Source organism: Stegastes partitus, unplaced genomic scaffold (assembly GCF_000690725.1).
Source record: "Stegastes partitus isolate 25-593 unplaced genomic scaffold, Stegastes_partitus-1.0.2 Scaffold604, whole genome shotgun sequence".
In the NCBI taxonomy this organism is placed as follows: Eukaryota; Metazoa; Chordata; class Actinopteri; family Pomacentridae; genus Stegastes; species Stegastes partitus.
Genome location: NW_007578335.1, coordinates 15,039 through 40,831, shown reverse-complemented (window position 1 = coordinate 40,831; position 25,793 = coordinate 15,039). Strand labels below are relative to the sequence as shown.

The following is a 25,793-nucleotide window of genomic DNA, read 5'->3' as shown; positions in this document are numbered from 1 at the left end:
AGGTTTCTTTAGCTTTCAAGTTTTCATCTTAACATTCCCTCCGCTTTCCCCACACATGGGTTCCCACTGGCCCCGTAAACTTGGCATTGTTAGGATGTCACGAAATAATTTTTTTCTATTCGGTTGTGCAAATATGAAGCCTCCACGGCTTGAAAGTGAACATTAGTACATTAAAGGATGCTTGTACAGATGGTTTTACACTTGCAGTCGACGGGAAAAAGCTTTTGGAGCTACGTTTTGGGGGATTTTATTTCTTGCGAACCATAAATTAACAACAAAAATATGTCAAATAAGATGATGTTATTTAGTTTAGTTGAAAAATTTAGATAGTCATACATTTTAAAACAGCTTTATATTGAATAATAATATTTTTAAATTAGTGCATAGATGCGTAGAAGCTTCTTCCACTAAAATATTTACCAGTAGCATCAACAAATGCCCAAAATTAATGAAATGAGTAAATATAGCTGATGGTGGATTCATTTGTACACAATATTGGGAGAATATTGTAATTTTTTCCCCCCATTTTCCACTTTTTATGCAATTACATCCTCGTATCTATTCAGAGAGATTGCAAAAATAAAGCAGAATACAACCTGATGTCCGACTATTTGTTTCAAACCTTGCCTTAAATTTTGAACGCTCACACACTTACTCATGCACAAATCGCTCGCACACTGTTTGGTGCAAGCAGATCCATGTACAAGCCAGCAGCCTGTGTGCGGTCGGTGCTGTTGGTCCTCTTGACCTTTGATTTGATTAGCATTGACTGTAAAGTGCCGTCGAAAACAGATGTGTCAATCTGGCCTCGCGTAAGCACCTCTGGACTGTTCCATGTAAAACTCCTGCTTCCGTCTAAACCGGCTTCGATATCGGAGCTTATTTATTTCAAGAAATGCGCTCATCCTTGTGGCCGGGAGAGTCTGTCCTCCACGAGCAGCGCTGGAGCAGAAGCGTTTAAGGATGCCTTAATTAGAAAGCTGCATATCGATGTCCAAACAACAACTGTAGGATCGCCAGCCTCGGCTTATTAGAGCCAGTCTCGGGGGGAATGGATGTGAGGTGGTTTAGAGAACATCCGAGATATGTGGCTGCATCGTGTCAGCCACAGACACCCGGTGGCAGTCGGTTTATTTAACGGATGTAAGGCGTGTTTTTGCATATTTCAGTCCGACCACAAATCTAGCATCCTTCATACGAGTGCAGGGTAACTCGTCCAAGTATAACACAGCTCCCTCGCTCTCTGGCTTGCCGTCTGTATTCTGTTACAAGAAGGTAGTGGGTGGAAAAAAAAAAAAAAGCCGTTCATCAATCTTAAAAGCTTTTTGAACCATTTGGAAAATGGTCAGCCGCAGTGCACGCGCGATTTGTCATAAATGGGCTGAAACATTCGAACACCTTCGCCGCTTCTGTAAATCAATCTTTCCCCTTCCCTCCCCCGATAATCAATCACTCATCGATCCCCGAGGAACAGGTGACATCGAACTGCCAAACCACTGAGCCGACTCTCCGTGCTGTAACTAATGCCCCTCCAGGAGCCACGTATGAGCGAGATTATGGAGGACGTAATTTGGCGTCTTCATCGGGAGAATTCTCTCAACACCTAATCCGAGCTGGACGTGGCCAGATGCTGCAGAGGGGGGAACGCTTCTGCAGCTGGGGAAGCTTTAGTGGGAATATTTACCACAATGTCATTGTGCGAGTTTCACCCTGAGAGTGTTGGAAATGTGTACTCTGGGGGATGCTGGCCTACTTTGGTATCTATAGTCCCTTTTGTCTGTATACAATCAGGCACAGGCATGCACACACATGGATGACTAGCATCAAACACAGCTCTGTTTCCACGCATGCCGGCAAACATGGAGGAAAAAAAACAAAAAAAAACTGCACAGAAACACCATTTAAGCCCAACAGCGTGCTGCCCTTTCTTGTCTTTATTTGTATGTGAGCACATACCCAAACTGTCTGACGCTTCACAGTTTGCACAAAATGAGGAACATTTCTTGACAAGCGTCACATCAGCAAGGTGGAAAAAAAAAACCTGTCAGCGGTAGGATGCAGCTTTAAGGGGATGTGTGTGGGTGGAGTTATGTTCCTTTTGTTTGTGTGTGCGCTCGTGTTTCCTTGTGATCCTTTTCTCTCTCTTTTTTTTTTATGTAGCTACAAAGTCTTGCAGGATTAATAAAAAGTTCCATCACAGATGCTGTCACTGGGTCGAAAAATAAGTAAAACGCACCCTTGTCATTGTTTGGGTTCCAGTGAATAGCGGCGACGGGGAGAGAAAAAAGAAAAAAAAAAAAAGCAACGCCCCGAACGCTCTGGCCATGCCTGAGCAGCACATTAATCATGTGTTTCTGTGCATGTAAAATGCTCCAGGAAGGATTTTATATTCATTCCACTTAATACCACCCCATGGAAATCGGAGACACAGCCGCTATAATGGATGACAGCTCGAGAAACAATCCAGGAGAAGAAAGCGTGAAGTCTGACGCGTATTTTTCACGGTCAGATACAAGTGCATACATCAAGCCTGGAAGCAGATATCATCCTCCCTTGTGGTGGTGGTGGGGGGAAGGTGGCGGCGAGGAGGGCTCGGTACGTAATGAGGGATGGATGAGACAGCGAGGCAGATGTGCGCCTGACACATCTGTTCAGCGTATGTGTGCATTAGTGGGTTTTTGTAGCTCCGAGAACAATGTCAGGTAGATGACAATCCTGCAAAAAAAAAAAAAAAGAGGGCGAAGAAAGGCGCCGAAAATCGACTTGCCTGCTCATTTCTGCAGGAACTCGCACAAAGTTGAATCAATGCCACCTTAGCAACAGCCTCTCCTGCTCACGAACGAGGTGCCGGCCCCGAGGTGAGGCTGCATCCAACCAAACAGCAGCACTAAACTCCAATGTCAGCCTCGCTGTTCCCGCCACCCGATCCACTTAATTAATCTTCTGGTGCCAGGGCACCGGCTCCATCCGCCAAGGCATCCCTGGATTTGCCTAATTTGCTTAATTAATTAAACAAATGATTTATTTGAGCTCATATTTCAAAGCGGCTGAAAGTTCTTTGTAGAGCCCACTGAGGCATGTACTGTTTTGTTGTGACGGCGAGATGCCTCTCGAAGCTCTGGAAATAAGTGGGCTTTGGAGTGGGCGGATGTCAATCATTCGTTTGCGGCGGCGGCGGCGTAAATGCACGCGCGGATACGGCGCTCCAGAGCAGGGGTAAATTATATATGCATTAGAAGGCGACGCGGAATAAAGCAAATATCTCTGGCGTTGTGTTAAGGTTGAAGCGACGGGATGATTGCAGCTGCATTGTGTCGCTTTGGTTAAAGCAAACAGAGTAAGAGTTGAATGACTGTTGGTTTTGTGCAACGACAAGACGGCGGGCCGTATGTATTTTAAAGCTTGAGTGGGCGGCGGAAGACCTGAAGTTACAGAAGTGGGCCAAGAACATTTGGAACAGTTCGTGCAGAGCTATGCGCCGATTCCCAACCAATACAGATGAGAGAGAGATTGTAGTTCATGGAGGTACTTAAACCTCTGAACTCCCAGCAGCAGTTTTCTGGACATTTTCTGCTGCTGGCACATTTTTACTCACTGTGGGCTCATTTTTCACTGCAACATAAAGTCCTGAGCCTCGATGGAAACAGTACGACCACAGATGGAAAGAAAAGGAACGAGGAAATGTTGTTAGTTAATGGGAATTTCTTTTGCTGCTTATAAAAATTGGAAAAAGTAGAATTAATTTATCCAACACTGTCCTCAGGTTTAACCAATGAGATGGTGGCTCTGTACTATATATGCTTTACTACTTGTTTCCATGTACAGCCCTGATTTTTTTTGTCACAGCTAAGCACAAGTGCAGAATCCGCTTCATGCAAACAGCTTGTTTCTGGCAAATTTTCAAATGAAGCATGCGGATTATAATTGTTTGGATTAAATATCAGGATTTTAAACTTTGATTTGGTTCATTTTCCCAACAAAACTCAGATAAATGGTGCAAATTCTGCATTTTGTCTCAGTATACAGTGCTTGTTTCAAACCTGTTGACAGGTTTTTGGGTTTCAGACGGTTAATATCACGTTCAAATAATAGTTCTTCCTGTCTTGTCATTAATTCAGCATAGTTTGAACTTTTTACTCTAGCCCGTATTTAGTTTTGTGGAGGTGCAGTCGTGCTTCTTCCTGTTATCCACCATGTGTTTTTTTGCATATGATCATATAAAGTTTCAGTCTTTTGCTTATATGATGGTCACTTTTAATATTTTGCATGGCTGGGTCAGTGCCACATACCGTGCTTGTGTACTTGATGCAAATGCTAATGTTGCATTTGATTTGTGCGACGGTGTCCACAAGAGAAAATGCAGAAAAACACTAAATGTTTACATGCAAAACACTTTTTTTTTTAATGTCTGCATGGTAGCCTGTCCACAGTAGCATTGCTAGCATGCTAATTTTGCAAGAAACATGTGGGATGGTAGCCATCTGAGATTAGATTAGCATGAAACAATATGTGCAGGAAGTTGTTAGTTTTGTTATATGAAGATATAAACCAAAGTATTTACTTGATGACACAAGTAGAGGAAACTTCTAGGATCATAGTTATTGGATTCCCATCAAGATATTTCAATCAGAACTCCAAATGCCAACTTGGTGGAGCTGGTTTAAGACCTTGGATCAGAAGAGTCTTTAGCGTTCATCATGTGGGGACCATGCAAGACTATCACTACAATCCCTTCAGTAGCCGTTGAGATATTTCCGTCTGGATGGAGGTGCCGGACTCCCCGACGCTGCCAGACCCCAGAGCCACAATGGTGCGCGGCTCAAACCTTTTATTTCCAGCCTCGTTTGTGTGTTTGTTTTTGCTGGAGCTCGGTGCAAGTTGTGCAAGATGACATGCTTCATTCACACTTGAGGGGAAATGGTTTGCAAATGCGTACAACATCCCTCGAATGAAGGCGTCCCGGAATGTGGAGCGCCGCTGCACGATGTGGTGCAATAAACGTAGCTGCAAAGCCACAAAAGCGCTCGCTGACATTTGTAAAGTTCCTCGTGCACTTGATCCTGGCAAATACAGCACACGTGTGGTGTTAAACTTAAAGCTTAGGGTTGATTAAACAAGAGGAGATGCGTTTTTGAAAGTGTTTGTTTTGACCGCTGGAGGGGAATCCTGACTGGAGAGCCGCAGATTTTAATCAAATGATAGAGAGATTTATTGCCGGCAAATTTGTACTTTGAGTAAATTTATTTACTTGACTTTCACGTAAAAGTTTGATTGCTTTGGAAATGGTTTCCAAGATATTCTTTTTTAAAATGCCTTGGGTTTAATGCTTTAACAGATTTTTATATATATATTTTTGCTTCTCTATTTCCTGGGAATGGATTATGCTTTTCCCATAAGCTTCCTGAAAATAGATAATAGTGTTGCAGTTGTGGGGGGGTGAAAAAAAAAAGACTTCATTCTTGTAGCTCCCCTCAGGGTGGGCTCCACAGCTGTCATTTGGATGCCCAGCTTAATCTATTGCTTCTTATACATCGGCTGCAGAAAGTCTCACCTTCTTAGGACGTTGCAGACGCGAATTCGAAACGACCACACAAAGCCTGATTTTGTTTGTATTCCGTCTCGGTTCTGGGCTTCATATATTTCGCGTGGCATTTGGCATGGCCGCTCAAACATCCCCTTCGCTTTTTATGTTCTTCTGTAATGAGTGAAAAATCAATACCTGCTTGATATGGGGAATAAAAAACCGGCCTTTGCTGCCCGTGGCATCTGTAGCGACGGCTTGACATTGCCAAATTGCTGTCAGAACTCGCAACCCAAGAGGAATGAATGACAGTAACGTTAAGAATGGCGGGGCGGGGTTAAATACCCCTGCATGTTTTATAGGTGTCCGGACCGGGGACCCGTGTATATCTTCCAAATAAATGAATTAGACTCGCCCCGGGCATAATTTGGTAAGCGCTGAATGATGCCGTTTAAAGTGGACTTGCATCCGGCCGAACGGCGTTTTAATGAGGACGGATATTGACAGCGGAGGTCAAGTGGCAGTGGATGTTAGTTTACATTAGGCTGCATAATGCGGCTGCGTTTCTAGTGTCTGGAAGGCCGGAGAGAGAAATGCAAAGTAACCCTGCTCACAGTGGAAGAAAAAAAAAACTAGAAGGTGGGCGTGCAATACCATAGGGTTTCCCACACTGCAGAACAACAGGGGTCAGGCAGTAATTTAGGGTGTGGGCGGACTGTGAGGAAGAGGAAGGGCAAACAGAAAGCATGCAGAGAGACAATGCAGCGACCTATGCTTCGCTCAATTTGGGAAATTAATTTCTGCTTCCCTCCCGAGCCGAACCGAAACGTACAGAAGCAACATATGCTTTTTTTTATTATTTATCCGGGGCTGTTTGCACACGCCGTACGTTTTGCATTCTGATGACACAGTAGGTGCTGCGAGCGGATGATTACATGTTGCAATATTAGACACCGTAGTGCTGCATATGCAAATCCGGCGGCGGCTTTCGGCGCCGCGGCCGCCGGTTTGATGGTGTTGTGAGTGAAGCGTGGTGAGCCTGTGTGTCCCAGCCACCCACATAATGAATTGTTGCTGCGGCAGCGCATGATTTAAACACGCCTCAGAGCCATACTGTACACATTTTCTTAATTACTCAGATTAGAATCGCTCCTTTTAAAAGCATGTTGCTAATAACATGGATTTACATTTAGGTTGATGTGCATGTGGACTAAGGGGGGGGTATATATCTATAGGATGTAGCTGCTAATTGTGTATATGTCCCCCCTTTTAGAAAATTAGATCAACACAATAAGATAAATTTGTAACAATGCAGCGTACCACATATGGAAAAAACAATTTGATCCAGTTCCATTCAGCCACAATTGGGATTTTGCTTGTTTAATGTCCAAAATTTCATTAAATAAACCATCTGTTTCCACATTTTGAATCAAAAATGCCCCAGAAAAAAAAAGAAAAGACATCTTCCACTAGATTGTTTCCCCCCGAGTTGGCTGCACATATGTTAAAGTCGTCAGTGTTTGTAGAATACTGATGTCATTTAAAGGCTTCAGGCGATTTTATAAGCAACATGGCCGTCCAACATTTACATCCAGTGTGTTTGAGCAGTTGGAATGTATGAGGAGCTAAATAAGAGTCACATTCACATATGTATAGGTCGATTATGTATAGTTTAATAATTGTTCCAAGCAGAAGAAATAACCAGGAGGATCTGAAGTAGCATTTGTAGCTAGTACCAGCCTCATTAATACTCTCTATCTCGCTAGATTGCAAAAAACAAGTTGCCTGTTGTGATAATATATTTTAAAAACTCATATTTTTTGATTTACGTTGCACCTTCCAAAAATAAATTCCAACAGGATGTTAGTAGAGGTCTAAAAAATAATGTAAGACATGACAACAGACAGATTAAAGACGTATTTATGGACCCAACCAATGAAAAGGGTCCAAAGACGAGATTGGATGCCGTCCACCAGTAAGCCAATGATGTCATACCTACATCGAACCCTGATTGGCCAAAAGGTTGGCGCAAACCAGGAAGAGTAATTCACTCTGCTATGACTTATGTATTTTCAGCGGCAGAAGTAAACGCAAAAGAACCAACAGGAGCTCCAACATGAGCAAGAGTAGCCTACATTTCAGGTTGTTACGCGACTTTTAGACGTTGCCCCCTTGTGGCAGCAGACAGCTACAACAGATGCACATGCAACGGCTAACTTTCATACTATGTAGTAGGCTAGGAAAAGATTTGGTAGTCAGAATATGTAGTAAGTCGAATGTAGTGTGCAGAAAATATAAGGATGTCGAACTACATCTGGTCGGATCTAGTCCTCTGTGTGGTTACATATGTCACGGTGTTACACGCAAGTTTAAACCACCAAGAGCGAGACAACGGATCATTTTGCGCTACAGACTGTGACAGTTAAAGCTTGAGGCACAATATTATGCAAAGCAGCATATCTCGATTGTATGCATACCGCGAGAAACAGTGCGTTCTTTGTAGGGGCAGCTGCAGTATGTAAAAGTATGCGATTTGCCGTTAGCCAACCGGATCTCTTCATGAACCGCTTTGTTTTCCGGTCTTTGCTTCAGAACAGAGCTGAATTTGTTGAGCAAACTCAGGCCCAGCACGGACCCGGTTAGCAGCTATAACTTTGGTATCGCGCTAATTTCAAAATCGATCCTGTAACTAACTGGCAATCAGTGCAGCTGCTGCGTTGCTGTGATCTAGCTAGCTAGCTATCTAATTATCCGTCTGTTTATCCAGTCTGCGCCCGTCTATCCTTCACATTAAGGCGACTATTGATCAAGTGTTTTTGGCGTGTGTCTGGGACATCGAGACAGCAGATCTGGTTTCAGTGGAAGCCCTCTGGGAGTCGCTGAATGTTGATTTCAGTTTATACAACATGTTGCTTAAGGGTCACGCAGCAGCAAACAGTGACGTGCTGTTCCAGCCGCCCCGGCTGCCATACACTGGCACTTTGTGTTGATGAAGAAATCAGCATAATGGCTCCCTGTCAGCAGAAGAAGGAAACAGTCCCGCGAATGAAGACGGTATTACGGTGCAGGTAATGCGTGTAGCGCAGCGCCGCGAGATCATCTGAACAACTGGTTCCCCTGCTTTCATTTGTGCATTGTCAGTAAATCTTGATTATAGTCTTGTGTTGTGCGGCGCGGCGAGGCGTCGGCGCTGTTGTCGAGCCTTCCGGGAGCAATTGGGGGCATTAGAGGACTGCGGAGGAAAATACAGGTGGCTTTCCTTTTGTGTAGGACGGGGCGAAGCAGCACCACCTTTATTTGACCAACAAAGGGAATAATTGAAAAACATAAGGGGTAAAGGATTAATTAGCTGCTGCTCCTTTTGATCTCCCTTTTCTGTTCTTATGCGGCACTCGAGTAATCAGGGTGAATTTTAATGTATTCGTACACAAACAAAGATCTGATACCGGCTTCCCCTCCAACTAAAGTTCACCACGTCTGCGGCGGGCCAATTATAGGCGAGGTGGTGCCGCTCTCTCTTCTCTAAGCTCCATCATTGAGCAAACCAAGCGTGCACAGTAAACTGGTGATTTTGCCTCAGCCAATCAATATTAAGTATTGTAAAGTCTGCATTTGGAGCAAAAGTGTTGTGAGGGGGGGGTATCAACCGATACTGTGGCACAGATTAGCCCGAGAGGATAAGAACGAGGGTGGGGGGATCAAGCGATAGGGAAGAGAGGGTGGGTGGGGCGATACCAGAGATGGCCTTCAATATGGCCCAGTGGCCTTGTAGTGGAATTCAATACTGCCATTGACAAAAGAAGGCTTCCATTGTGGAGGAACTCGCCTCCTTTGGGAAGCTGGTCCATTTCCTTATTAATTGTGCTCTCATTAAAATAAAAGGACGGAGAGAGGGGAATGGATAGCCGGAGAGTAATGGTAGCTGTGCAGCGTGGCCTCCTTGTTTGGAGGCGTGCCAAGGTCAAGTAGTTTACAGTTGCAGCGCTTTACACTGGGTGGAAAATACACTGTGGTTTATGTATTTTATGTACTGCACATGCACTGCACACACACTCTCCCTCCCTTCATCTTCCTTCTCTCAAGCCCTCCCACGCACCCAAGACACAAATCTTCCTCAGTGGCCCCTGCAGATGTACAGTATCAGGACTCGGGGAGGGGGGGTCACGGCTCGCCTTCGGTTTGGCATCACAGCTGCCAGCTACGGAGGAGTTCGTCTGTTTAGGCCGCGGATCGCCGAGTAGACTCCTGACCAGCCCCCTGACCCTTCGCTCGAAAGCGTAATTCTGGTTTATTGCACGCTGACTCATATTTGTGCGGTTGTGGCAATCAGAGCAGACGCTGGTGGACGTGGGAGCACGACGAGGCGAGTTCAGGGCAGGAGAGGCGAGGTGGCTTCTTAGCTGTAATCAAGCGTGATTGTCCGAGTGCTTCAGACAGAAACGTGAAAGTCAGTGCATGGAAAATGTCATAATATCCCATTTTTATGTACACAATCTGTAAACAAAGAAATAAACCAGGATTAAAAACTCACGTGATAATTTTTAGATCGTATTTTTCTGTCTTTTCCAGATGAGTTCCACTTAATTGGCACGAAAGTCTGTGTGATTATTATTATTTTATTTTATTTTAGCAACGATATGTGCATTGATCCCAGTACTAAGATGTAAGTAAGCCATGAAACTACAAAAATACTATGATGCTATAATCCAAAAATATAATCCAAACTAGGGATGATTATGGTTCATCTTTCAGTTTGTAAACCAATCATACATGTATTAGGAGGACGAAGGTCATCCATGTCCACAAATGCATTGTGGGTCCCCACAATGCATTTGTGGACATGGATTAAAATCCTTGTGTCCTTATTGCACACTGCACAGGTGCAATCCGCTGTTAAAAAATAAAAAGTAACTAAGTAACTTTTACTTAAAGTAAATTTTAAACCAGCTACTTTTTACTTTTACTTTGAGTATACTTTTGAACTGCTACTTTCACTTGTACTTAAGTCAAATTTCATTAAAGTAATAGTACTTTTACTTCAGTAAATTATTTCAGTGTTCTTTACACCTCTGTGTGGGGCTTTAGCTAGCAACGGGCCACCATGACAAACGTGACGCTTCATGACTTCCTGGAAGAACTTGCATAAAAAAAACAGCCTCGTGCATAATTAGTTTTGCTCTCTGCAGCTGTTTCCTCCAACAGAACAACTGCACTGGGGATTAATGTTTATATAACTCGCCCGTTTAAGTTGTACAACGGCTTAAAGTTACGTCATCTCGATGGTGCGGATCCATGAATTCATCGAACGACTTATTATAGTCCATGCATTTTATTTAAATCAAAACCAACTCAAAGTATTTAAGGTGTCTTTCCAACCTGTAGAGCTGCGAGGATTCAATAAACCTCTGCCTTCTTTGTGTCGTATATTTAATATTTAAGCTAGATCGCCTCTTATTTTCCAGCAATATTTTATTCAGCTTTGCTCTCTTTATTTTCAGCCTGATAACATTATACACTCTGCTCAGTCTCTTAACATCTTGTTAGAGCAAAAATACTAGAACATTTCACATATTCTAAATCTGAATAAATTTGAAGGTTTTTCCCGCTTGCAGAGGCTTTATTCCCTCCAGTTACTGTTTTCGTTTTTTTTTTTCGCCCTTATGGCTCGTCAGCTTGTCATCGGCTCTGTTTGCATCAGATTTTCGAGATGTACAGTATGTATGCATGTACAGCCAAACTGTCTCGTCATCTGCTGCATGTCTTACCCCCCCAACACCACCACTCCAAACACAGATGTACTGTGTTCCTCAGCTGAAACGGGGAATACCACAGTGAAGATGTCTTCTTTGGGGAGGTGGGGATAGAGGGCAGGAGTCATAACTTTCTCAGACATCTCTCTGTGCCTGAAGCCCCTACAAAAGACCGACTGTGTCAAATGAGAAAAATTGCAGGTGCACATTCCCCAGTGGTGGACTCCCTCTCGCCTCCCGCTTTCCACACACATATTAACGCATGCAAAGCACACACACACACACACACACATGTGAGGCTGCCCCTCCTCTGGTGGTGGGAAGAGAAGGGGGAGGTTAAGAGGGAGATCCGTTTTCACCCTGATAATACAGTCCTTTCTCTGCCATGAGATGGACTTCGGAAAGGGTTGAAACCGGAGAGTCAGAGTGAGCTATGTCACTCCTCAGCAGGCATCATACAATATGCCGGGTTTTTTTTCCCCCCACAATTTTAATAGGCCAACTGCAGATGTTTCCCAGCTGCGTGTTAGCTCTGCGCGCACGGCGGAGGGTGTTCTGTATTGGGGTCACGGTTGAGATCACCGGGACCACCCTTTAACTGGGAGCGTCGGATCCCAGGCTCCGATCTGACACGTTGCGCTCGTCATAAATGAGCCGCATGGGAAATCGAGTACCTCTGAACCTTAAACGTTATGTTATAGCTTCAAGGTGCGCCTTAGGATGTTGCAATCTGTGCTTCAGCGGTTGCAGTACGAGCAAGTGCGAGATGAGATGGTTTCGTCTGAGTAGTCTTTCCAAATAAAAAGTGCTCTTTTATCATCTTGTGACCCCAAAAATTGACATTTTAGATGGGAACCCCACCCTCGCGTTAGGAAATGTGGTGCCAAAACACTAAAAATGTCAACCAGAAATACAAACAAGTAGAAAAAAAAACAACCTCTTTTTGTATTTTTCACTAACAGCACATTGTTTAGGGTTCTGGCAAAACAAACTTTCAATTTGGGAGCGTTTTCTGAGCTAGAAACCAGCGTGACGCTCGGAAAGTCCAAGCGTTTCACCAAGTTTGTGAAATATGAGTAAGTTAGCGTTGACAAACCGCAGCAGACTCAGCAGGAGGTAGCAAATATGAAATATCAGCTGGTGAAATAAATGCAGACAGGGGGATTAGGACCCTAAAGTAGATGAAAGGTGTTTGTGTCTTGTGTAACAGTAGTTTCATTTTTAAAAAACAGTTTATGACCCATTTCTGTGTAGAAGACTGGCATGTGCCCAATTTAACACCACATGCGACGCAAATGTCGTCATCCACCCAAGCCGACGAAGGAGACGAAAGAGTTGTAATTGAAGCAGCATCTGCAGGACTTTGGAGGCGCTTTGATTTCTAAAGATCTCCAGAAATCCTGTGCTAAGTCTTCCCACTGTGCTCGACACACCTCAGGAATAATCGCCGCTCTACAGCCCCCGTCCGAGTAGCTGCTGGAAGTACAAAGTCACAGCCGGCCTTTGAGAGACGTCCATAGGATCTTCATGTTTTTTTCCGTTTGATTCGAGGAGCGGCTCGACCTATACGTGTTGTAGCGCCACCAGAACCATCTGCTGTCTGCTTTCAGAGTCGGTCTGCGGAAACATGAATTGATGCTTGCACGCTGCTCTCGAGCCAGTTTGCTTGCACTACATTTCCACGATGAAGCTAAACAATTGCGTCGTCTCAATGCAGTTGTAACATCTATAGAAGTTTTGACCTTCTGTTTGAGTCCCTTTTTGCACAATTTTCTGGGGGATTTGTCTAAAGGTGTCATCGCAGTTACCTTGAAAACAATTTCAGTTTTAGCGCAGCCACTGGAGCCTCCCGTTAACGGTTTTACAAAATGCAAGAGTTGTTATCTGAGGCGCCAGTCGTCCTCGAAGTGACACCACCTCACATGTGCGAAGCCACGTATGTTCTGCACGCCAGACCCTCGCTTCCCTCCTGTGCTTGTTGTCGGATTCCGATATGCGAGAAGTCGTAGCCGGATGACTTGATGCGCCGGAGAGCCAACGTACATGTTGCTTCATACATATTCAGCACTCATTATCTCCGCACAATAACCCCGTGTCTGATACCTGTCATTTCGAATGCGGGAGAAGAGACGATCAAAGGAGATCATCATCGTAGCCGCGCGTCTCAGATGTAGCGTAGCCACCCAGGCTAATTTCGGCAGCAATGCCTTGATTGCATACATGTGGAATGAGATTACTTCTCACTCTGTGGGTGGTGGTGGAGGAGTTTTTGTTAAACGCATCCCCGACGCTGTTTGTTTTTTTCTTTTTGGTCTCCAACACCTTAACTTTTTATCTCACTTTTCCATCGACGCCCACGCGTTCCCTTTTTTTTCCCTTCCTGTGTCTTTTGCTTCTCAACTGGCGGCATGTCAGCACATTTAGTTAGCACAATCGGCTCTTTAGACGCCCCGACCCGCTGAAAGAGGCCTCTCGTAGATGTACAGTCTAAGGGGGTCAAAAGAAATGACCTGCGACGTGGCGTGCACACCGTGAAAAGGACGAGATTGAATCAGCGCCGCAGCCTGCCGGGGATGCTGCAGCTAAACAAGCAGGAGGTGAAACAAAGCAAGCAGGGGGCCTTGATTTAAAAAAAAAAACTACAAAGGAAATTGTCATCCTTGAACAGTGTCACATTCTTGTAGGTGTATGCACCAGATAGCAAGGCTCCCTGGGGAGAAACACCCAGTGGATAATGTACGAACGCACACACATGTAAGAAAACAGGAAAAAAAAGAAACCACATGGGAGGTAACAGAAGAAGCCAGTTGCTGTTAAGTACAGACACAGACAGCTTTTAATCTGCTGATGCCATCCGGTACATCAAATTGCAGCAACCCTTTGGATTCTTCCAGTATATAGGCCAAGCCCCCTCCCCCCCCCAACTCATCACTGTTATCTGCACTCAAATACCTTTAAAATGCATCTTTCAGGGATTTAATGTGCTTTCATAACCGACTTTATCACAAGAAGCTGGGTCTGCATTATGTGTGGCGCTTTATATTATGAGAACGACTCCACCGGCTCAAATAGTGGCACATTTATGTCTTTGTTAACCCAAAAACACAACAGATGCATATGCATGAAATTGCATTTTTTTACTTTTTTTTTGTCGTTTAAATAATTTTCCTGTTCTTCATTATGTAAGTAAACATTACAGCACCGAGCTTTAATTGGTATTAATTCATGCTTTTTGCCCTCGGATATTACACTGCAGCAAAAAAAATTGCACGAGGAGGAGAATTGGCTTAGGTTTATTCCTCCGCCGCGGAAAAACAAATCACTCCGGTGTGAGTCAAATTGCCGGGTGCTTGTATCGGGATGCTTTTTGATAAAAAAAAAAAGGGATGCAACCCAGTTCACACGAGGATGCTGCTCGGTTTGCTGTTTCTCTCCTCAAATAGCAAGAAATTGAAAAATGGCCGCTTCACAATTCTTATTGGCCTCACGACGAAAAACAAAACAAACGGAAAAATTCATCTCAAGACTTCATCATCAGCACCAAACAGATAGTTTTACTACTTTTGCTACTATTTTCTTCATTCAATTGATTGGGAACAAGTCGGGTTAAGTGCCACGATCAACAAAAATCACATTGTGCCAAAAAGTTATTGTCAGTGTTGTTGTGACAGCTGCTAACCTGGTGGACAGGAATGTTAGCGCCGGAGTTCAGCTCCATTTACTCTCAGTATTGCACTATTAATACAGCTATAATAAGTAGAGCCCCAGGGATCCATTCAGACACTGATATTGCCTGGTTTCCTATTCATTACAAGAGAACACATTTTCAAGGTATTCTGTCATCGGGTTTGTGCCATATTTCATATGAAAGGGCTTCCTACAATACCGCGGGTTGCCATGGCGACGGGCGAAGTGCACTGAAGTGTTCAAATGAATGAAAGTTAAGTAAGAGACGCACAAGTGTGCTTTATGTCAGCGCACGAGGATCTGGATGTCAGTTTTCTTTTATTTATGTCACACAAATGCCCAAATTATGAGAAATATTTGAAACAATGGCGAAGCTTAGATGTACTTAAGTGGTCTGCTTGTATTTATTTTATTAGTTTTTCTCTTTTTAATTGGTGTGAATTGATGAATTGAGCTCCTAATTTTATTTTATTTTAACTATTAGTTGATTCATGTTGATGTACAAGTTGCGGACACATACTCCTGAGTCAATTCCTGCACATAACTACAGCTTTGAGGTGCTTGTACTTGAATTTTCCTTCTATTTTCCTGCGTTTTGGTAGAACTAGTTCACATTTTTTACATTTTTTAAACAAGCAGAAATCAAGACGATGCAAATTATCCCACTAAATGCTCATATGCAGTGCATTATTATGGCAATACCCAATAACTGTAGTTAAAATTTTGTTTTTTTTAAGTAAATAGAGATATTTCTCATAATATTCTGTTATATACAGTATGAAATAAAAGTAAATACACCCCCTCTGTAATGTCACTTAGATTTCAAATGATTTAAAATTGTTTAACGTATGAATCATTAAATTTTTCCTGTGTTTAAAAGTAGAGTATATCCTCTTAGGAACAATCAGAAACAAATCCTTTAGAGAGACTTTATTGATAATACAGGCTCCAGTGTAGAAATCTGATGCGACAAACCTAAGTACACTTGTGATCACTGACACACGAGTTAGAAAAGCTGTGGTCATGAAACTAAATGAGAACATCTGTGAAAATGTTTATAATACCAGAACTTTGTCAGTTTTGGACCTGTAGCCTCTGTCTATCTGCATGCCAGCATCATGGCTCCCAATGGAAAAGAATTACCAAAGAAACTAAGAAAATATGAGAGCGTGACTACACAAAGATGCAACAAGATGCAGGAAGATCTGTAGCTGACTAAAAACCAGTCAGAACACAGTAATCAGGAGGTACAGGCCGTGGTACCACGAATCAGAGCTGCATCTTCCTAAAACGATGCAACGGACAGTCTAGTTTTAGTGCTTCACATGTGCCACAGGGGCTTTCAGTGGAGTTCCTGGAACAGCTCAGACAAAGTAAAGGACGTACCAGAATGTCAACTTTCAGGACGGCAGCTGAGGAAAGTTTTCCTGCTTGCCGTTTATAACAAAACCACAGGATGAAATTTTGCTTAAGAACATAAGAAAATAGACCTATGGGCACATGTTTGGGTCAAATGAGGCCAAGATGAATCTGTTTCAGCATCAGTGGGTGCATAGTCCTGACAGTGAAGGTGGAAGTGTGATGATGCAGGAGTGCAACAAGTGTGCATCACCGTTTTTATTCTTACAGAAGAGGAAGCACCATTCTGACATGATAGCATGATCGTTAAGTGTTACAGTTTTGACATTAAAGTTGTGCCCTGCATGTAATTTTGAAGTGCCCAAAGATGTAGGAGAATATTACATGAACCTGTTGGTGACGTGAAAGATGGAGCGGTCACTTTGATTAGATGTCAATTTGAGTTACAACCCTTTAATTTTGCATTAGCGGCTAATGAGTACAGAGCAAAAAAAACAATATTAATGCAGCAAGAAAGGCTGTTCAATTACAAAAGGTGATCTTTCACTTGAAGTTTGCTATGAATAGGTGTTAAAAATACCTCCACCCAGCGTGATAGCATCTGCAGAAAACCTCTCAAAGGGTGTTTTTTTTTGTGTGTGTGCATATCTTCATATTCATGGCCTTTCCTTGTCTGAACCTCCCTTCCCGGAGTCGCTCACATTAGCGAGGTTGCACCGCAGTTTGTCTCGGTTCACAATGCTAAACTTAGCCGAGCTCTTGCCTCCAGTGCGCTGCGAGGCAATTCCATCTGATGATGTGTAGTAAAAAGAAGAGTAAGGAAAAGACCTCTTTCCCCTCGCACAAGACGAAAATCAGCCTGTTGTTTCTTCGCCGTGACCTCAATTACGACGGGGGCATGTGTTACTATAGGGGCATGTTGAGTCATGCCTGCTCTGGGAGCTGTGTGTGCGTGTCGGCGTGTATCTCCCGCATGTTTGTGTGGCGGGGATTGTGTTCATTTTAGCCTAGGAGGCAGCGTACAGTAGGTGGGGGCCAAGGTGCATTAGTCTTGGCTGAGATGTTCCCTTGAGTGATGCCGGCACATGTGGGTGGGTTACAGGAAGGAGGGAGGGAGGACGGCTGGGGAGGAGGAGGGAGGAGGCAATGAAAGGAGAGGAAACAGCGAAACGATGTCAGACATGATGGGAGCTGAACAAAGCCCAGCTCGCTGTCAGGAGCTGCCTCCACAGCAGCTGCCCGCCGCTCAGGCTCACCTCCGGCTCGGGCCGACTGACAAAACGCCACTTTGCTGACAGAAAGCAGGACACACATCTCTGCTGTGTTTACACGTAGGAGAGGAAAACTGGGGGAACTAACCTGGAGTCGGTGCTGAAACGTCCATCGCCAGATAAATCTTTTATACAAGTCCATATATTCCAGTGACCTATTTTACCAAAACACTGGGAAAGGAAAGGTTTATTTTAGATTTAACCAGCTTGTTTTATATTCAAGGTGCACAGATTAGGTCGGGGTAAAATATCAGTCATAATAATACAAGTAGGACATATTTTGATGATAACCAGAATCAAAAAAAGGTCAGACTTAACTAATTAAAACACTTATTTAAAGGCACTCGGTGTTTTGTTTTCATCTCGTTGTCACATGAGTAATTTGCTAACTGCTAATATAAATACAGGACACGTTTCATAAGCAAGCCACGAAAACAACTATTATAAATGGCATTTTGGTGTAGAAACAATGTCCTAATTGATTTAAAACATGCACACTAGCTGGAAGTCATTAAGCCTCACGAAAGACTTTGTCATGGCGACTCTTTCAAAGCTACATCACCTGTGAAGTTCCTGCCTCACTCGGGCTGGACCGGAATAGCCAAATAGCTGACTATTCGTTCGCTGTGCTGGAATCGGGATATCAATTTTAAATATTCCCCTTAGTGGCCAAATGCTGCCTGTGCGTCCTACCCTCACCCACCACACTCTCCCAACTATTCGGATATTTGTCATTAATGGGGTTGAATATCCAGAGAACAGAAAATGCTATTCGGACCAGCCCTACTTGTCATTACAGAAAATATCCAATTAGAGCTACTACAAGCAGGTACTGCTGCTCACTGATAAAGCTTGTAGGGTGTATTTTCCTGGAAAATGGCACCGGGTGTTGGTAGATACAACAAACTGAGTGATCCGATCGGGACGTCTCCAAGTTAACACAGCATTGAAAACCATGTACGACTCAATAAAGAAACAAACAATAAAAAATAAGGATGAATGAAGTGACCTAGTTTATGTGCAACTTGACCACATTTTCTGTCCACTCTTAATTAAACTGGGTAAAGACCTTGGATCCTGGGATGAAACAGTGATGGTCAACCATGATGGGTGGCAGCATATCCTTAGCAATGCATTACCCCGCCACATAAATACTATTTGGATGTATAAGTTGCTGAGTGTCTATCCGTCATGGACTCTAAAGGGTGGCGGCAGTTGAGGCGGTACAATGACTTTGTCGTAGTCCCGCCCCTGGTTGCAACAGTTCTCCTGCACAGTTTGCACACGGCAAACAAAAAGCTGGTGATGGACGTGTTCCTTCTTCAACACAATGCCCTCTCAGTCTGTTCATACGCTGGTGGTGCAACCAAGCAACCTGTTAAATGATGGCGTGTCACTCGTAGCACGCTTCATTACCGACGGGTGCGGTGGGCGGCCGATGAGGAGTTTGTTTATTTACCAGACAGAAGTGAAACTGGGGAACACGCCGTCAATGAAATGTTGATGGATCGGTGCTTGTTGCTGCTGCTTTGTCTCCCAGTCGTAGAAAGAAAAGAAGCTGAAGTTGTTTTGGTTTTAAATTTTTGAATTCTTTGATTGGACGGCTCACATGGCGTCCAACATGCATCAGGACGACCACAGTGAATGCACGGTCCTGACAGTGAAGGTTTACAGCATTTATAGATTAAATTAATATCTGATTAATTTTTTGTGTGGCTAATTTTAATTTAAAACAACACAAAAGCAATTAAAAGAATCACTGATGTCTCCTCAGCTCGAGTTAGAAATGTTAGAATTTGCACACCAAAGTGTTTTTTAACCTGCTTCCTCGTTTTTTTTTTTTCTTGTCACGGCACTTAATGAATTGAAGTGGCGATTAATTAAATGGAAGTGCCCGCCGAATGGAAAGACACTTCACCCCCCGTGTTCGGAGCGTTCTGAGCGACTCGGGCCTCGACGGAGTGACGGCGAGCGACTTGTGTTTGTTCCTCGTGCGAACGCGAGTACATCTCAGAGGGGAAGGAAGCTGCTGCGCTCTGCACATTCGCCCTCCGTCCAGTGACCAATTTATTAACTTTCGCAGTTATTAACTTGAGCCGTGTCGATAAGTCGTTACAGTAGGAGCGAAAGAAGCTGCTCTCTAATGACTGCTGCCTTGATTTCGCCAGATAAAAGTTGCACGCCGTACAAAAGGTACGCACCGGAGCCCGATCCGGAGAGCAGTTTATTACGACTGCACTCTGTCTGCATCCCTCTGAGCTAATTTGTTAACACTGAAGAGCTAATTTCCCTCCAGGCATCATGGGCAGTTTGACTGACAGTTTGAAACTCGCGTTTGCACGTCGGTGCCCTGCAAAAAAAAAAAAAAGAAGAAGAAGAAGAAACACATCACCATCACTCTTTCCCCCCTCTGCTGGAATTTCCAAGTGCGTGGTGTGTTGCCAATTAATGTGTTCAAATGTGTGTCAGTGATTGCGAGTCGAAGCAAAACAAATGGCCTCGTTCATTCGGCGCGTTGAATGGATATCTGGGCCCTGTCACAATGAGTAATGCTAATTGCGCTTAGCAGCATCATTGGTCAAAATGTCAAAAGCCATCAAGTCCGTTTGAGGAGTTTGTCATGATCGCTCCTGCGGTCGGCCCGTGAATTCATCAGCGCCGAGGTGCCATCCGTCATCCGGCTGCACGTTTGACTTATCGTTTCCAACTTTTTCGGGAGTCGTCTGACCTCCCCGGGAAAAAAAAAAGACTGTTTTTATCGACGCCGGTTTCTTTTAAACGCTCAGAGGATAATTTTGCGCTCCATGTGAAAGCCCCGGAGACTCGGCCCGCCTCAGGCCATATGTAATTTATTTGGGGAGAACAATTTGCCTGAACTGTTTCTCACTTCCTGATAAATAATCCCTCATGCATTATTGAAAAAAAAAACAGATTTCTTCCTCCTTGTTGCAGGAGTCCAGTGTTTTATCCCCACCTCCTCCTCCTCACCGTCACCCCGCCCACCAGGAAGTGTCGTTTGTTGCAAACTAAGAAGTTGGTGTGACAGGCCCCCGTTGGTCTAATCAAATAACAGGATCCAGATTCATGCACTAATTAATCACTAGCTCTGGGGGGACGGGCTCATCCAGCGATTCTCGGTAGGAAAAAAAACGAGACATTTGATCTGTCGAATCAGCTCCCTCGCCATCTCCTCCTCGCTCTTCCATCTATCTTGCATTAATTCAATGAAGTCAGAGTTCATCTGAATGCATCCTTCCCTCACACACAAAGTTTTCAGTTTAAATCGCCCTGCTATGGAAATCGAGCCTCTTTTGTAGCAGCAAAAAATATCCTCGCATATTAATAGCCCAACAATTTTGTGCTTCTTCTGTACTGGAAACATATTTGGCACATTTCCAGGCCGGCCCTAATTGCGGCGAGCATGTTTATTGGGAAATTATCTGCTGTGCATGAGCCTGAAAATGATCTGAAAGCGGGTTTTCTTTTGTTCGGAGCTGCAGCATCCGAGCGGCGGCGACGGCGGCTCATTTGGCCGTTGTAAATGTGCGTGGCGGTCGACCTTAGCTGCTTCTCCCTGACATGTTTTCTTGAGAGATGAGATGAAAAACAAGCCCCCCGAAGGCCCTCCTTTTGTTTTGTTACCAGTGATGACTTTTAAATGTCATTGTCGCTCCTCCTCGGTCCCGCACTTCAACGCCGGCCGGTTCAGGGAAGGTAATGAGTCCGCGACCCCAAGAATAAGCTTTTTAACGGCGGAATTTATCCCTCCTTACCCGCCATCACGATTAACAAACTCACAATCGGAACTCCAAAAGCTCCGGCCCCCTCGGAGTGATTTTTTAAAAGCTCTGCGGGGGAGCGACATTTTCCAAATGACCATTTTTCTCTCTGACCTTTCTGCTGCCCTTTTTGGAGAGTAATTGCATTTTGTGAAATATTCATTTGCGAGTTATGTCATTTGCGAGCGTCGTGATTAAAAAAACACAAGCGGAGTGGTGGTGGTGTGGAAGTAATGGAAGTATCCGGCGTGACCATTACAGTCTGCTTCCCCTCCTCCCTCCGACTCTCCAAACTATTATTTTATTATTTTTTTCATATTCAGCAGTGCACTTGTCAAAGGAATTATCCAGGGAGAATCTGCAGTGGAGAAAAGAGATACTGCACTGCATATAAATACACCTTTAAAGTATTAGCTGCAGAGAGGAGGAGGAAGAGGAGGAAGAGGGAAGATGAAGTGAACAGAACATGGGAAGTTAGATAAGAGGATGGACTTCCAATAAGACTATTTCGATTTTCGGTAGATCTGACAATGATGTGTGCAGGTAGATACGGGAGCAGGACGCCGGCACCTCAGGAATATGAGCCCTATCAATCACCGCCTCCGGGCACAAATGTAATTACACCACAGTTGTTGACTGGCCGGGTAATCCGAGACACGGCTGGCACGCTTTGGCTCGCTTACATTAGGGGGATTGCCGGTGCCCGTTGCTGCTCGCTGCTCTCCGGGGCATCTTTTTTTTCTTTACAATATTAGAATATTTGCGAGATCTCATTCATCAGATGTTATGTAATGGATTTAATCGAGGCCCCTTTTTCTCCACACATTAGGAGGCAGCTCTGAAAGAAAAAAAAAACCCACATGAAAGCAGGAGGATCAATAAACAATTTGTCCTCTTCAATCAAAGTCAATTCCACTTTTTGTCATTTATCTAAGTGCACCTGCCGGAGTCGAGCTATCCCCCTCCGCTTTATTTTTTTTTTTGTCTCTGCTGCCGCCGTTGTCAGCTCCAGCAAAAGTTTCGATGCGATCCACACCAGCACTTTTTCAGGAGGCGGAATAAATCTTCCCATTAAGAGGAAGATAATTGATGGCTTTCATCACCGCGTTGAATATAATTATTCCAATCTGCGATGTTTCAATGGCGAGTGCGCTTTACAGTGTTGAGGTTTGAGTGATTTGCCAGACAAAATGAAATGACACGATAATGAGGGGCTTCTTTTGTTGTTTCACCTCGTCGCGCGTCTTTGTGTTTTCTCGTTTGATATGAGCAAAAAAAAGAAGTAGCAGCACCTGGATGAAACCTGAGCCACCGATTCTTGTGTAATGTACCGTTTTTGTACAAATTGTGAATGCAACTTATCGACCCCTAAATTCCTTCTGCGCCGACCCCAAACGTACGCCCGGAGTCATTAACAACTTCCTGCAGCGACACCGAGAACAAAGAGTTGTGCGACGGATGCGATGGCCTCCCACAGAGCCTTGATCTCAGCATCGTCTGGGTTGCTGCACCTTGCAGCGCTGAGACGCGTAATTAAACCCGACCGGTCGGGTTAACTCGGAATAAAGTCGAGAGAGAAAGACACAGTTCTGGACAAACTTGGAGGTAACTCGTGTCTGAAAATAGTCGTCATTACACCTTCAAGAAGAAACACAAAAGATTTTTGTATCGCTTGAATCGCGGCCGTGTCATACAATAGCGTGATTGCTTGGGTTCGAAAGAAAGTAATGACAGAAAATTGCACATTTCAGACAGAGTGGTTTATTACTTAACTGTTTGTCACCTCAAACCCCCAAAACTTGGACAAAAAAAAAAAGATATATATAGCTAAATGTGTTTTTCAAACCTCAAAATTATCTGTGTGTCGAAAGAATTCAAGGTTCAGGCTTTTTTTTTTTGAGCTTTCACTCACATCTCATGGTTTTCATCAGCTTTGCTTCAGTTACATGATAACAGCAGGTCCTAATCCCCTTTACATACCTCTATATTGTTTATTTTATGAGCTAGATGAGATATTGTGAGTAAAATAATCAGTCAGTGCCACGGCTGAGCATTAGGAACCAATCCGGTCCACTTGGGATTCTTTAGAATCACCCTCGGCTCCAACACGTGTGGCTGAATTACCTCAATATGATCATTTGCAACTGGGCGATGCAGAGTAGTTTTGCAGCGTTTGAATGGAGGTGAGCTGGTGTGCTGAGCTGCAATGAATGGAACTACACGGGGGGGGAAAAAAAGCTAATTTTGGCATCAATGCAGTCCATTTAATAGCTGTTGACCTTCGGACTAAGGATGATCAGATTTCCAGTCGAATGGGAGTTTAAAAGTCTGCAGCTCCTTCTGCTGATGATTGAAAGCTCCAGAACATCTACTAAATGAACCTTGTGGTTACTTCCAAAGACGTGGCCTGCAAGTCTGGCTATGTTAAGTGTTTATTTGTGTCCACAGGATCCATCCTTTAGATGCTTTCTATTTATTGTCTATGCAAGTGGCCGTCCAATGCATTCCGGTAACATTGAAAATCATCTTCTTCCCGCTCCTCATTTGCATAAAATTGAGGTTTAGTTGACTTTCTGCAAATCCTGTCGCCACTGCACGCATCTGGACACTCCCGAAAAACAGGCAACTGGCTTCCAATGTTTTCAGAAACACAGTTTTCATCATAAAAGCATCCAAATGAGCGTCCACCATGTTGGAATTTCCAGGAGCGGACAGCCAGCTAATGAAGCAGCCGTCCAATCAGGTGCAGCCAATGTTTGCTTGTAGGAGGATCCAGAGCTGGAAAACACAACGAACCCGCACATCCAAAAAAAAAAAAGAAAAAAAAGTCCCAGCAGACACGAGTCGTATTGTGCCGATAAATCAAACAGCCGTGGTATTGATTTCAGGTTGCGTGGTCGTTCTCACATGTGGATTCCTTCTCCCAGGGTCCCGCCTGACGAATGTCCGCCCGGCGGTTCCCGCGGCTCAGACACTTGTTTGAAAGGATGTTTATAGAAACCCGGAGCTGCCACAGTCGTCCTGCAGTCGCTCAGGCCCTCCAGTGTTTACCCTCCTCGCTCATTTTTTATTCTCGCTGTAAACACAGAACTTCTCCAGTCTGCTGGTGCATGTGCTCGCCGCTCGCGAGTGCGAACCTCCACAGACGTCCGTGGGCGTGCGTGCGTTGCACCCGGTGTCAAAGGAAAAAAAAAAGAAGAAGAAGAAAAAAAAAAAAAAACAGCGAATCTCCGGACGGCCGCCGCTCAGTCCCACTCGCCCTCCTGGCCATTCTGGCTCGGCAGTAAACAGCAGATTTTTGCCAAACTGCTTTGGCTTAAGGCGGCGAACACCTTCTGACCCGCTGCCTCCTGCCCGGCTCAGCTATACGATATCACCTCAACATACCAAATGAATGCATGGTTGTTTTTTTTAGATTCAAGTCCGGGGGGAAATTGTACCAATTTACTGGAGACGCACTCCGCTGTGGTTTCTTTGTCTCTGCGTTTTCTTTCTGTCTCTAATTTCTCAGCCGAATGCCCGTGTAATGAATGTTTATTTTCTCACAGCCGAGAGCAAACACCATGTCTATTTCCTTATGTTTGATCTGTGTCAATCTCGTCCTCTTCTTTCCACAACTCCCGGCCTCTCCGGGGCCCCTGTGGTCCTGCTCGTCCTCCCACTCCAAACAAGCAGTGTCCCGTCCGCCCACGGTCTCCAGACAAGGGTGGACAACCTCCTCTCATGTGTCTCAATGTCAGACCTTTGTGATTGCGAGTCCTCCCATCTGCTCTTGTGTTTCCCTGCAGGAATACACACATTTTGTATCCGCGCAGCAACTAACCCCGACTCCAGAAGGAAGTTGCTCGAACACAGCGTACAAATCTTGCATCCAGATTGCGAGTTGCATTTCTGATTTTTGTTTTATTTTTTGCTTTCCTTGCAGCCTTCAGTCGAGCCCCCATCCCCATGGCGGTGGTGAGGAGGGAGCTGTCGTGCGAGAGCTACCCCATCGAGCTGCGCTGCCCGGGCACCGACGTCATCATGATCGAGAGCGCCAACTACGGCCGCACCGACGACAAGATCTGCGACGCCGACCCGGCGCAGATGGAGAACACGCGGTGTTACCTGCCGGACGCGTACAAGATCATGTCGCAAAGGTAGGAGCGGATGCGTCAGCTATTGTGGCAAATGGTCTGATTTTTGTGCACTCATTCGCTTAAGATTCAAGTTTGCCATTGCAAAATTCATGCATGCAGCTGGAAGGAGGACATTCCTGCTGCTTTTAGTCTTAGAGACGGCTAATGCTAGTTGAACTCTGAGCTAGCAACAGGTGTGAATGCCCCACACCTTCAATTTGATTTTATTTTAAAGTGTTGAGCATTGGTTGAGTGGACCATGTGTACAATCTGAGGTCATAGATGTCATTAGTTTTTGAGTTAAAAGG

The 25,793-nt window shown here is 44.4% G+C and overlaps 1 protein-coding gene across 1 annotated transcript in view; it reads left to right on the top strand.

The window, feature by feature from the left end:
* Window positions 1-25,506, top strand: part of LOC103362801 (latrophilin-3-like) — a gene marked incomplete at its 3' end in the record, with an annotated part of 96,939 nt that extends 71,433 nt beyond the window's left edge. Inside the window, exon 4 of the mRNA XM_008289295.1 lies at window positions 25,293-25,506. Coding sequence (XP_008287517.1) covers window positions 25,293-25,506 — 214 coding nt within the window. The remainder of the gene's footprint in view (window positions 1-25,292) is intronic.
* Window positions 25,507-25,793: the final 287 nt, after the last annotated feature.